Source organism: Schistocerca nitens, chromosome 9, assembly GCF_023898315.1.
Source record: "Schistocerca nitens isolate TAMUIC-IGC-003100 chromosome 9, iqSchNite1.1, whole genome shotgun sequence".
In the NCBI taxonomy this organism is placed as follows: Eukaryota; Metazoa; Arthropoda; class Insecta; order Orthoptera; family Acrididae; genus Schistocerca; species Schistocerca nitens.
In genome coordinates this window covers 208,258,697-208,273,123 of record NC_064622.1, presented here as the reverse complement: position 1 = coordinate 208,273,123, position 14,427 = coordinate 208,258,697, and the positions used below count along the sequence as shown (strand labels likewise).

Here is a 14,427-nt window from a genome sequence, read left to right as displayed (position 1 = left end):
TTCTCATGATACGGCCCCTGGCCCAGATTCCATTCATAACCAACTGCTTCAACATCTCGGTGCTCCACAATGGCAACATCTTCTTCGGGTGTTTAATCGTATCTGGTTCCAGGGTGACTTCCCTTCTCAGTGGAGGGATAGCATCGTGGTTCCTGTCCTTAAGCCTGGTAAGAACCCCCTATCTGTTGACAGCTATCGGCCAATTAGTTTGACCAATGTTGTTTGTAAGTTACTTGAACGGATGGTAGCCCGTCGGCTCAATTGAGTCCTCGAATCTCGGGATCTATTGTCCCCTTACCAGTGTGGCTTTCGCGAGGGGCGGTCTTCAATCGATCATTTACTTCGCTTGGAATCCGCAGTTTGGCAGGCTTTTTCCCAGCGCCGCCATTTGGTTGCAGTGTTTTTTGACCTTCGCAAGGCCTATGACATGGCCTGGTGCCATCACATCTCACTTAGCCTTCATCAGTGGGGTCTTCGGGGCCCACTCCCGATTTTTATCCGCCAGTTCCTGTTCCATCGGTCATTCAGAGTTCGAGTTGGTACTGTTTTTAGTTCTCCACGGACCCAGGAGACGGGCATCCCACAGGGTTCTGTCTTGAGTGTCCTTCTTTCCCTCATTGCTATCGATGGACTTGTGGCCTCTGTCGGTCCCTTGGTCGCCCCTGCCCTGTATGTGGATGATTCCTGCATTTGGGTTAGTTCCTCCTCGATGGCATCTGCAAAACGGCAGCTCCAGGTAGCTATACGGCGTGCCTCTGCATGGACCCTCTCACACGGGTTGCAATTCTCTCCTTTAAAATCGTGGGTGGTCCACTTCTGTCGCCGTACTACGATCCACCCTGATCCAGAGCTCTATCTCGCTGCACAACGATTGCCTGTGATCCCACAGTTTCGTTTCCTGGGTCTTCTTTTCGACAGCAAGCTCACTTGGCTCCCCCATATCAGACTCCTGAAGGTAGGATGTTTCCGTAAACTCAATGTCCTTCGCTTCCTTGCCCACTCCTGTTGGGGTGCGGACTGTTCCCTCCGTCTTTATCGTGCTCTAGTTCTGTCTCGTTTGGACTATGGTTGTCAAGTTTATGGTTCAGCTGCTCCTTCCACACTGCACATGCTGGATCCAGTCCACCATTGTGGTATCCGTTTGGCCACCGGTGCCTTCCCTACTAGCCCTGTTGATAGTCTCCTGGTTGAAGCTGGGATCCCCCCCCCCCCCTTTCTGTTCGGCGATCCCAGCTTCTGGTGTCTTATGCACTCGCTATCCGTTCCTCTCCCACTCATCCTTCCTATTCTATCCTGTTCCTAGACCATGGACATCGCCCACCCGACTCCCGCCCACGGGCGGGTTTTCCGGTTGGGCTCCGCCTTGTCTCTCTTTGCCGTGATTTTCAGCTTCCTTCTTTGTCCTGTCTTCCTCGCTCCCTCCCCTCCACCCCCCCTTGGTTAGTTCCTCGGCCACGAATTCGGATGGATCTCCACCGAGGTCCGAAAGATTCCATCCCCCCGGTGGTGTTCCGTTCCTTTTTCCGCCAAATTTTATGGGAGTTTCGGGATTCTGTTGGTTTTTTACACTGATGGCTCTAAATCTGCTGGTCATGTTGGGTATGCCTTCACGTCCTCTGTTGGAACGGAAAATCATCTGCTGCCACCTACATGTGGGGTGTTTTCTGCGGAATTGATGGCAATTTCCCAGGCCCTTATCTTTATTAAACAGTCCCAACACAACCGCGTTTTGTTATGTACGGACTCGATGAGTGGCCTTCTTGCTATTGACCGGTGTTTTTCGCGCCATCCCTTGGTCTTTGCCATCCATGACCATCTCGCTGATATTCACCATGCTGCTTGTTCCATTGACTTCCTTTGGGTCCCTGGCCATGTGGGTATCCCGGGTAATGAGCTCGCTGATCGTTTGGCTGGGGGAGCAGTCACTTACTCCCCGTTTTTTGTAACCCCTCCTGCAGCGGATTTACGGCTTCACATCAAATCCCACTTCTCACAGTCATGGGCCAATTCTTGGGAGGCTACTCCCCTGTCTAATAAACTTCGTGCGATTAAGGTGACACCAGGCCCGTGGCGTTCTTCCTTTTGCCTCTCCCGAAAGGACTCAACCACACTGTGTTGTCTCTGCATTGGCCATACCAGGCTGACACATGGTTTTATTTTGCGTGATGAGCCACCCCCACTTTGTGGTTGTGGAGCCTTCCAGTCAGTAGCCTACATTTTGGTTGAATGCCCCCTTCTTTTGGCTCTGCGTGCTAAGTACAGACTCCCCCACACTTTACCTTTGATGTTGGCTGACGATTCCCGGATGGTCTCTCTGGTTCTCGGTTTCTTCCGGGAAAGTGGTTTTTATTCTCAGTTTTAAGGTTTTTAATTTCTCTCTGGTGTTGGGGCAGGGCGGTGAGTGTTAGGGTGTCTCCCACTGTAAGCCGTGTTTGGAGATTCCTGATTCACCTCCCTGACTGAGATCCTCTTTTCTTCCCATTTTACTCTGTTTTTACCTTTTTTTTTTAGTACTGGTTAGTCTCCTTTTCCCATACGTATTTCTACATTCTAGCGGTTGCACCTTTTAAGTCACAGGTGGTCTTGCCTATGCTGCTTCAGCATAGCGTTGGGTTCGTTCTCTTGCCGACTTCCCTCATTTTGTTTTTTACCATTGACAACATGACTGCCCTTTTACGTTTTTACCTTTTTCCATTTTATTGTTCTGACTTTTCTGAGATGTCCCATTAGCGGAATTGACCATATTTGAAACAAGGGACTGATGACCTTGCTGTTTGGTCCCTTAAACCTCAAACAACCAACCAACCTTGACCCACATACTTCATCTCACAGTCCTGACAATTTATTTTGTAAAGTGCTTTCCCAATCTAGTTCCCACTTGTGCCAGTCTGATGCTTCAACCTCAGCTGTAGTTGGTTGTCAGTCCTGAATGCAATATTAACTGCTTTGTTGTTAAATGTATGAGATAACTTCCTAATATGGCATCACTATATTTCTGTAGACTTGCCTCGTTTTGTTGATTTGTGTCCTACCGCTGCCTCAAACCTATCTATCACATGCTCACCAAACCTGTTTTCTACCACTCTGTTTAAATGTTTTCATTTCTTTGTCCTTGTTCTTAGGCATTAGTTGTTCTATGTCTATGGGTGTGGATGTCATCTTACAAGTTACTGCACTTGTAAGTGGAGGTTTGCTACTCCTATTTCAAGTATGTTATTCTTGTTCCTGATCATCAAATCAAGATTATTTAAAAAGTTATGGCACTCATGCTCTACTGTAAATACTATATTCTTATGCATCTTAGGGGCTGGGAAACATTAATTACAGTACAGTACGATCTTCCGTTGATGAACCAGTTGCCTGTCATGTATGTCTGAGCTTTGTGAAAGTTTTATGTGGCAACATGAATTTTCCAAGAAAGAGTTTATGTTTTGGACAAAGCATTAAGTGACTGTACCAGTGTAGTTGCTCCTTGATGACACCATTTGAGCAGAGTTTCAACAATCATATTCAGGCCTCCACAAGGTGCTCAGATGGGGGGAACAAACATCCTCTACCCTATTTAATGGTAAACCAACAACAGTCTCCATCCAGCACCTCAAGCTAACTTGAAAGCTGCAATACCAGGAAGAGGAGGGCAACTTGCCATCACTAGAAGATTCTACATCTGCATGTACTACAACTGACATGGGTCTTTGGTCTGACTGTTCTCCCCTCTGAGAAGAATTCGACTTCGACACCCTGTCACAATCGCCACATATCGCCAATGGCAGACCACGCTATTCTTGCTAAGACCTAACTTTTGTCCCCCCCCTGCCCCCCAATTACTCTTTCCTATGATATTATGTTCAGCAGTAGTGACCCAAACCTGTCCTATCCCCTGTGCTCAACACTTAAAGGGGGAGGGGTGGGGAGGTCTCTGGCAAGATCTCAATATGGATATACAAAATTGAAACTAAGAACAATTTAAAAGTATATATGTTTGTACTTTGAATGTCTTTGTTCTCCTCTCTTCATTAATGTCGTGCCATTTACTTCTGTTGCTAAAGCATGTCACACATTGCGGATTCACTTACGTAAGAGAATGGTACAATTTGTGGTAACATTGCCCGCAAATTAGTACGCGTACTCACCACTACAAATTACCCCACATATTTTATCAGTTGCTAGTCCAAAAACTATCTTTCCAGAAATAACTGTGTGAGGTTTCAGATTATTAATCTACTAAAGATTCTTCAAACATAATTGGATATGAGGTAAATTTTGTATCGTGTTCTGTTGTGAGGGATTTTAAATTCTTTATCTAAATGCAATGTCCCTACGATTCCTTCTCTTCTGTATGTGAACTCTGCCACTGTTCATTGTGTTACTCATGGTACGAACCTCACTGGTATGTAATGCATATTTCCCATTTCTCAGATTTTTTCAGAACTGGAGAACTTATGTTTAAAGCAGTACTTGAAAAATTGGAAATCCAACTAAAAGAAACTACCAGGATGATTGACAGTGAGAAGAGAGCATTGAATAAATTAAATAAAAAACTACAAAGGTATTTGGTTGTCACATATTAGAGGATTAACTCCATGCTACCTGAGTGTAATTATGCTTTATGTTATTTCACTCTTTTATTATTGCCATCTTTCTGTTTGTTCTTAATACAGCTGAATCCATTGTTCAGTGCTGTTGTGGTTTGGCTGTGTATAATGTCCTTACTTTGCAATCTTACGTGTATAGCAACAGAGTAGATTTCAATTTATCACATATAAAAGAAACATGTCACATGTTTTTGGTTTAAATGTCAGTCTTTTTTGCATTTTTACTGTTACGTTGCAACAGTTTGTAATTCAGGAAATGTCATAACTTGAGACAAGATTATATGCATCATAAAAACCTTAAAATATGCATGTTTGTGTTGGTAACAAGCAGATGCGATGCGAGGGAGTCGCAACGAAATACTCTATACGTACAGGACGAACTTCGAGATTTATCACAGGCAGAGCGGCATGCTAAGAAACTCCGTAATATTTTATTTAAAAGGCAACATACAATCATGAATTTTTTGAACAGCATTGACTTTTTATTAATACTATTGAACCAAAGTATCATTTACAAATTATTTTACATTTTTCTACTATTGTAAACATAAACAACGCAAAACTGTTCCAAATGTTCGGTAGTAAGATTGTGTGTTAGATCACTCAGAACATTTTTATAAGCAGAAAAGGACCATTCTACATTAACTGAGGTAACTAGGCAGTATTTGAGTTTGGGTGCTATGTTGGCACTTATTACTTCAGGTAAAAGTTCACCTGTCCCATTAATAAAACTATCAATCTGGCATAAGGGCTCAAAGCCTGGGTTATTGTTTAAAATGTTTCCAAACTTTTCTTTCAGCTTTGTTAGGAATACTTCTGGAAATGAGTAGTTCACTAGAATAATTTTATTCACTAATTGATTAGATACATTCGATGCCAGACTTTGAGTTTCAAGCTTTTTAACACTTGCAGGAATATGGGATAAATGAGTGCTAATCACAGCAACGTCTTTTTTTAATACCAGAATCATTAAACGCTTCTTTGCACTGGCAAACTGCCAAAGTCTCTGCACTATCAAAGTCGTTTAGTACCGCCCTAATGGCCTCAAAATGTTCATTTTAAAACAACACAGCTTTGGCCCACATACCCCAATAAGTGACTACTGATTCAGGAGTTAAACATGCATTTTGTAGTTTATCTTTGTAGTGTTGATGCGAATATGAGCCTTTAGAAACACTTTCTCTGTGGATGAAATCAGTTCATTTACATTCACAAACTTGGAATGTACTTCTTCAGCAAGGCGATGTACTCCATGAGCAAAGCACATCACATGAATCAAATTGGGATAAAATACTTAAAGGGATTTTGCTGCCGTAACGTATAGGGATCAGCTTTTGAAATAAACACAAACAACCTTTCATCTGCAGAAGATGCAGTCCTTGTACCTAAGCCCCCTAGTTCTTACATTCCCTCTGATGATCCCTGTGTTTCCATCCGTCACTGTGGTGTCACTTTGGTGTCACTTTGGTTTGGCATCACCACTGGTCCTCCCTTCATGGGAACAAGCTCCAGGTTATTAAGCCTCTCCCAGTAGCTTGGACGAACTCCTCTTGGCCCTCTCTTCACGAGATCATTTTAGCTAGGTTACATATTGGGCACTGTTTTTTCTAATCATCACCATTTGTTAAGTGGTGCTCCCCCACCATTTTGTGCTCATTGCGCTCAACCATTGGTGGTCCGCGATTTTCTGACGGGATACCCTTTTTAACCACTTACATTCTCATTTGCATTTGCCATTGGAGTTATCAGCCATTTTAGGAAACGACGTGCTGGCTATCGACGGCATTTTACTTTTTATCCGTCATAGCAATATGGTGAAGGACATTTAATCTTTAGCTCAGGACCTCAGTTTCTCTGTGGATATTTTACAGACCTTCTTCCACATCCCTGTTTTTAGCTGTCTTCTCTTCCATCGTTTCGGATTAACAAGTATTTGCCTTTAACTCCTCTCTTTGTCTTCGTGTTCTACAGTTTTGACTTCGGTGTGTATGGCCTAGCTGTTTTTGTGCGCTAAAACAAAACAATAACACAAAATACAAAATCAGAGTAATGCGGATATGAACGAGCATGTTTATTACTTTATTCTCAGTGACCAAATGTTACCAGTTCTTTAAACTATCCATGATGAAAATGCTGTGGACACATCTGTCTTCTGAGACACAGTTGTTTTTGCAGGGTTGCATTTATGCATTCCTGGAGGCACCACATCACACATTGACCAGCCAGCTAAATCAGCTGATCTTATTGCCATAGACTATGTTGGGCACTGAAAACTGAAGAAAAGAAAACTGGCATTCTACGGATCGGAGCGTGGAATGTCAGATCCCTTAATTGCACAGGTAGGTTAGAAAATTTAAAAAGGGAAATGGCTAGGTTAAAGATAGATATAGTGGGAATTAGCGAAGTTCGGTGGCAGGAGGAACAAGACTTCTGCTCAGGTAAATACAGGGTTATAAATACAAAATCAAATAGGGGTAATGCAGGAGTAGGTTTAATAATGAATTAAAAAATAGGAGTGCGGGTAAGCTACTACAAACAACATAGTGAACGCATTATTGTGGCCAAGATAGACACGAAGCCCACGCTTATGACAATAGTAAAAGTCTATATGCCAACTAGCTCTGCAGATTACGAAGAAATTGAAAAAATGTATGATAAGATAAAAGAAATTACTCAGATAGTGAAGGGAGATGAAAATTTAATAGTCATGGGTGACTGGAATTCGAGAGTAGGAAAAGGAAGAGAAGGAAACGTACCAGGTGAATATGGATTGGAGGTAAGAAATCAATGAGGAAGCTGCCTCGTAGAATTTTGCACAGAGCACAACTTAATCATAGCTAACACTTGGTTCAAGAATCATAAAAGAAGGTGGTATACATGGAAGAAGCCGGGAGATACTGACAGGTTTTGGATAGATTATACAATGGTAAGACAGAGATTTAGGAACCGGGTTTTAAATTCTAAGACATTTCCAGGGGCAGATGTGGACTCTGACCACAATCTATTGGTTATGAATTGTAGATTAAAACTGAAGAACCTACAAAAAGGTGGGAATTTAAGGAGATGGGACTTGGATAAACTGGCTAAACCAGATGTTGTACAGAGCTTCAGGGATAGCATAAGGGAACAATTGACAGGAATGGGGGAAAGAAATACAGTAGAAGAAGAATGGGTAGCTTTGAGGGATGAAGTAGTGAAGGCAGCAGAGGATCAAGTAGGTAAAAAGACGGGGGGCTAGTAGAAATCCTTGGGTGACAGAAGAAATACTGAATTTAATTGATGAGAGGATAAAATATAAAAATGCAGTAAATGAAGCAGGCAAAAAGGAATACAAACGTCTCAAAAATGAGATCGACAGGAAGTACAAAATGGCTAAGCAGGCATGGCTAGAGGACAAATATAAGGATGTAGAGGCTTATCTCACTAGGGGTAAGATAGATACTGCCTACAGAAAGATTAGAGAGACCTTTGGAGAAAAGAGAACCACTTGTATGAATATCAAGAGCTCAGATGGAAACCCAGTTGTAAGCAAAGAAGGGAAAGCAGAAAGGTGGAAGGAGTATATAGAGGGACTATACAAGGGCGATGTACTTGAGGGCAATGTTATAGAAAGGAAATAGGATGAAGATGAAATGGGAGATATGATACTGTGTGAAGAGTTTGATAGAGCACTGAAAAACCTGAGTCGAAACAATGCCCCCGGAGTTGACAACATTCCATTAGAACTACTTACAGCCTTGGGAGAGCCAGTCCTGACAAAACTCTACCATCTAGTGAGCAAAATCTATGAGACAGGTGAAATACCCTCAGACTTCAAGAAGAATATAATAATTCAAATCCCAAAGAAAGCAGGTGTTGACAGATGTGAAAATTGAAAATTGCCGAACTATCAGTCTAATAAGTCATAGCTGCAAAATACTAACGTGAATTCTTTACAGACGAATGGAAAAACTAGTAAAAGCCGACCTCGGGGAAGATCACTTTGGATTCCGAAGAAATGTTGGAACACGTGAGGCGATACTGACCCTACGACTCATGTTAGAAAAAGGTTAAGAAAAGGCAAACCTACGTCTCTAACATTTGTTGACTTGGAGAAAGCTTTTGACAATTTTGACTGAAATACTCTCTTTCAAATTCTGAAGATGGCAGGGGTAAAATACAGGGAGCAAAAGGCTATTTACAATTTGTACAGAAACCAGATGGCAGTTACAAGAGTTGAGGAACATGAAATGGAAGCAGTGGTTGGGGAGGGAGTGAGACAGGGTTGTAGCCTCTCCCCGATGTTATTCAATCTGTATATTGAGGAAGCAGTAAAGGAAACAAAAGAAAAATTTGGACTAGGTATTAAAATCCATGGAGAAGAAATAAAAACTTTGAGGTTTGCCGATGACATTGTAATTCTGTCAGAGACAGCAAAGGACTTGGAAGAGCAGTTGAACGGAATGGACAGTGTCTTGAAAGGAGGATATAAGATGAACATCAACAAAAGCAAAACGAGGATAATGGAATGTAGTCAAATTAAATCGGGTGATGCTGAGGGGATTAGATTAGGAAATGAGACACTTAAAGTAGTAAAGGACTTGGACTAAGATTAATAATTAGTGTTTCTTCTGACTACCAGATACAGACACATTGGTCATAATCATTCAAAGATAACCTAAATGTGATAGCATGAAAAAATACCAAGCTTATGGTGCTAGAAGAAGTTGGTGATTTTAACGTGCCCAAAATCTGTTGAGAAAACTATGCATATGTTAATAGCGGTAAGGACAAACAGTTTCACAAAGTAATACTGCAAACTTTGACAGATGCCTCAAACAGATAGTCCAACAACCCACAAGTGAAAGAAATATTCTGGACCTAATTACAAAAAGACCAATCTGTTTTCACCAGTGAGAGGAATTAGTGATCCTTATGCTTTGACAGGAACAGTTGTTTTCAAAGGCAAACAGGTCATCAAGAAAGCTGTGAGAGTGTCTGTGTTTTGTCAAAGGGATAGTCACCATCAACTATCGTACAAGATGAACTGAGAATATTTACTCCACACTTTGCAAACTCAGAAAGACAGTGTTAAAGTTGAGATGTTACAAATTGTAATGTGTATAATTACTGTATGTTCCAAATAATGTAATAAGATGAATGGCGTAGTGGTAATCTGTAGAACAATGAAAACAGCGACTGCAACACTGTCTCTACAAGAGAGATTTCAGGGATGCTGATAGAGAAAAGCTTGTTAAGAAGACCATTTGTGAAGCCTACAATAATTTTCAGTCATATCCTGGATATTACCAGAAAAACCTAGGAAGTTCTGGTCATAAAGTCAGTGAACAGATACAAAATTTCTGTTCAGTTTCTCATGAACTTGTTTTGGTTCGAAACTGAAGACATATTTTAGTTCTGCATTTAAAAATGTATTCATGAAAGTGAATACTTCTGTACCAATGTTCGAGACCCACACAGATTCACAAATGAGCAATATTGATATTAACACCCCTAACATAATTTTTTTTTTTTTTTTTCCAAAGCTATATATAGTGAACAAGGCACCAGGCTCTGACAGAATTCGAGCTCTGAATATGATCAAGAATCACTTATGTGACAAGCAGTCGTGTGAGGGAAAAGAGCACAGGTCATTGCAGTTTACAATCTGCACAGATTCACAAAGAAAAACCAGCACTTCTGCGAAACACAGCTTGCTTTATTTGTACAGGACATCTCGCAAACAATAGATGCATTTGAACTGATAGGTTGTATGTTGCTAGATTTCCTATGGGTGTTCTGCTCTGCACCACATCATCAGTTAATAATAAAGATAGTCATACAGAGTAATGGGTAAGTGTGTGGTTTGCTGAAGGCAAAATTTGATGAATTGATCCCAGTGTGATACACTGGATGATGAATGCTCCGCAGGAACAAAAATACTATTGGGTCTGCCCAAAGAAGCGTAATAGTACCTTTAATGTTTTCAATAAACACAAACAATTTATCAGATACAATCAGAAGCACTATAGGACATGGTTCCCACTGAGTCAGCATGATATGCAAGACAATAAGCGATGCAAATCATTTACATGACAAGGAGCAACCTGCAATATTGGAGTGCATGGTAAAGTAGTTTAAGCGAATCATCAGGTTCACACAGGAATCATAGCAATACAATACTGACACCTATCTATGTCATACCACCCAGTGCAATGCAGAGTGCTGGTTGCTTCACATAAAAATGTCATATGGTACATGGAATGGCAGGAGAAAGCCAAATTTAGTGTCACCTGATGTACCTCGAAAAAAATTGCTTTAGTAAATGAAGGGAAGCTACATCTACCTCCATATTTAATTTCTCATTAAAGCTTGTGTTTTGTGCATAAAAAATTAAGGAAACTATTAGGTAAAAATACAGATTTTTTTACATCTTTTAGTCTCATATCATCATCATATCATCATCATAATCATCATCATAATGAAATGGTTTTCTTTTCACTGTTGACCGTAGTTATTGCAATACTTCAAAGTTAAGTAACCCACTGTGCATATTTTGGAAAGTCAGTGAAAAAATATAGTATCCAACCATTTAATGTTGGACACACTTTAGATCACACTTTTCTTCATGTGAAGTGCAGCTAACATAATGGAATTGTGAAGATGGAAAGAGAGCCACACCTTTTTAAGTCTCAAGTAATGGGTGAAATATGTTGGGGGTCGTCTGCAACACAGTTGATAGTGATGTGCCCCACGTGAGGCTAATATTGCCTGCTTATGCAGTGCTGCCTTGTGTTTTTCTTTGTGTATGCTGCTGATACAAGCTGAAGCATTCCCATCCATATGGGCTTTCAAGCTGAAAAGATGCCTGTTCCTGTGCCTTTCACAACTACTGTGCTGCATGTAGCCAAAATGTCGTTCACATGGGAGGACTGATTGATGACATCGTATTCCAGGGCAGATGTGATCAGCTTGGTGTGGAGGAACATAGGAACATACTGATGGAAAAGAAACCATAAGTGCATGCTGTGGGATCTGTACCTTTGTTTTTAATTCCTTATTTCCATTAATCGGGTGTGTGCAAAATGAGCAAGCTCCAGTTTCAGTACAATGAACATGTTGGTTGACAAGAAATTCGTCAACAGCTATTTCGATGAGCAGCTGAGGCTACAGTTCACATTTAACTGTTGTTTTAAAATTCTATCATGGAACCTAAGAGAATATTACTCAGAAAGGTGCACACCTTTCTTCTTATCAGAGACTGTACTACATACGCACCGGACATCTGTGAATTATTTGAACAGTTTTCTTTTTCTTTTTGCTCTTTTGTTGCAAGTAAACAACCGTATAAATATATGAATACAGATATATTCATGGCATAGTTTGCTCCTTCCCACACCCAGATGGAGTGTTACGCAGAAAATATATTACCTTAGTTTAGGGTCTTCAAATGTACTATAGCACAGTAGTGTGATATCACTGATGTGAGACTGCACTACAACGTGCAGATGGTCTGGCGAATCAACCATGCGCCACACAACAAGCACCTGTAAAACAGTAATCACTTCACACCTATTGATGGTAATGTTACCCAAAGAAGAGGATGTGAACCTAGGCAGTGTATATTCTCCCAACATATAGAAACACTAATTTTTGTGCATTTGGGAAAGGATAATAAACTATTGTGTAAATTTTCTTCATACTTTTTTATAAGTAATAAGTAAATAACATAATTGTAATACAAGTAAAGTGCTTGCTAGTTTACAACAAAGGTCAGGGACAAGCATTCTTCTTATTGAGACTCTGTCAGATTGCACACCTCACTTAATCTTTTTTTTTTGGGGGGGGGGGGGGGGGGGAGAAACACTGAAATGAAAAGACGTCGGGAGCTGATGATGCTGACTGGATGTTTTTCAGTCTATACCTCCTGATTTCAGGAAACATTATGACAGGTGTAAAAGAGATCTAAGAGCTAAATTCCACTTAATTATAAATGAGCAGCTGAATGAAGCTGGGATGGATACTTCAGGACGTACCTTGTAATGGGCTTATGGGCTTCATCCATTTCTTCAAATACATTTCTACCACTACACAGAGTTCACCACACACTGCTATACTAGTGATGATGATTGATCTGTCTAGAATCCAGCAGCGTTTCTTGTACAGTTGTTTTTCTTCATTTCCCGCTTGGCTCAGAAACCATTGTCCTCAGCTTATTTTGTATTCATATTTTTACAATAGTGCTACCTGCATATCAATTCGTCTCACTTTGTTTTATAATTTTAACCTTTTCTGGTGGCACAAACAACAAAACACAATCATAAGAGTCGATCTGCTGTCATGAGGACCACACGCACCTGTTGCTTCTCAGAAGACAGGAAATATAGGACAAGCATCCACAGTACTCTGCACAAGTTCATTGTCTGAACAGTTCAACCTTTTCATCTTCAGCTGTTAGGCATGATAAATCAGCTTAGCAAATTACATTGGCCATGTGCATATGTAGAACTAAAGCCCAGTTTTAAAAAGCTGAAAGAAGATATGGACCACTACTCAGAATGGTGTCAAATTTGAATGGAATATTGTCAGAGGAGGGGGGGAATGTAATGGAAAAAAATTAACAAAAATTTTACCACTAAATGGTGCTGTAAGTGGCAGAATATTCAAAATAAGACATGCGGTACATGGCAGTTTCTCAGTTTGCTTTGACACTTGGCACGACTGTCTCAATGTGTGATAATGTGCTGCTGGTAAAGCTCTTTAAATGAGCAGTGACTGTATACCAGTAGCTCTGCAGAGGCTTTGGACACTCCATGGTGTGAAAGAAGGCATTGTTCCAGTGTCTGTCAAGTGTCAGGAGAAAAGATTATGAAACTCAGAATGGCAGGTCTTTTGACGTGCAATGTGGCAGGATGAGGAAAACAGTTGATCCGATGTCAGTATAAGATGCCCTGACCCTGCAGCATTATATGAAGGATCATGCGGTGGTGTGTAAACAGGCAGTTCTCACAGAACTGCCCGAACTTTGGACATGATTGTGAACATGGTTCATAAAATTCTATAAACATCCTACATTGCAGACCCCACAAAATTACTCTCGTTCAAGAGTTGCTTCATGCAGACCGGCCAGTAAGACAAACATTTGCTCATTAATTTCCTGCTTGCATGGAAGTGGACAGTGAATGCCGATGGAATGTTCTATGGACTGGTGAAGCCCATTTCCATCTCCAATGACATGTCAATACATATAACTGCAGAGTAAGGGTAACAGAAAATTCACTTGCACATCAACTGGTACTGCTTCATTCTGCAAAGGTGTAGGTTGACAGCATCATTTATTGCAGAGCCATGTGTGTGTGTTTTTTCTTTTTTTAAAGGAGGTAGGTCCAGTTACCTGTACCAACACTGGTAAATGCTAAGAGTATCGCACACCAGTCATCCCAACCTTTCAACAGTGTGGATGTGTGGGTAGCATTATTTTTATGCAAGATGGTGCTCGGAACATCGCAGAACCAGTGAAGCAGCAGCTGCAGAGGCATTTCAGAAATGCTAGAATTACCAGCTATTACTTCCATACATCCTGGCCATACAGATGACATGATTTTAATATATGTGACTTCTGGTTGAGATGGTTATTTGGAAGATGCTGTGTTCAGTGCTCCAATTACAATTGTAGCCAAATTGAAGGCAAGCAGGATAAACGCCTGGTTAAATGCTCGACATTCATAAATGCCTGGGCATTTATGCATTTTAAAGATTAATTGATAAGTGGCACTTATAGGGAAACATTCCAGGTAGGAAAAATATATCTAAAAACTAAGATGATGTGACTTACCAAATGAAAGTGCTGGCA

At 40.9% G+C, this 14,427-nt stretch overlaps 1 protein-coding gene across 2 annotated transcripts in view; it reads left to right on the top strand.

The window, feature by feature from the left end:
- Positions 1-14,427, top strand: part of LOC126203876 (uncharacterized) — a 113,507-nt gene that overhangs the window by 46,207 nt on the left and 52,873 nt on the right. For both annotated transcript variants that reach the window (XR_007540402.1, XM_049938256.1), the window contains exon 3: positions 4,420-4,549. Coding sequence is in view for 1 of the 2 variants with exons in the window: in XM_049938256.1 (XP_049794213.1) it covers positions 4,420-4,549 (130 nt within the window). In the remaining variant the exon portion in view is untranslated. The remainder of the gene's footprint in view (positions 1-4,419; positions 4,550-14,427) is intronic.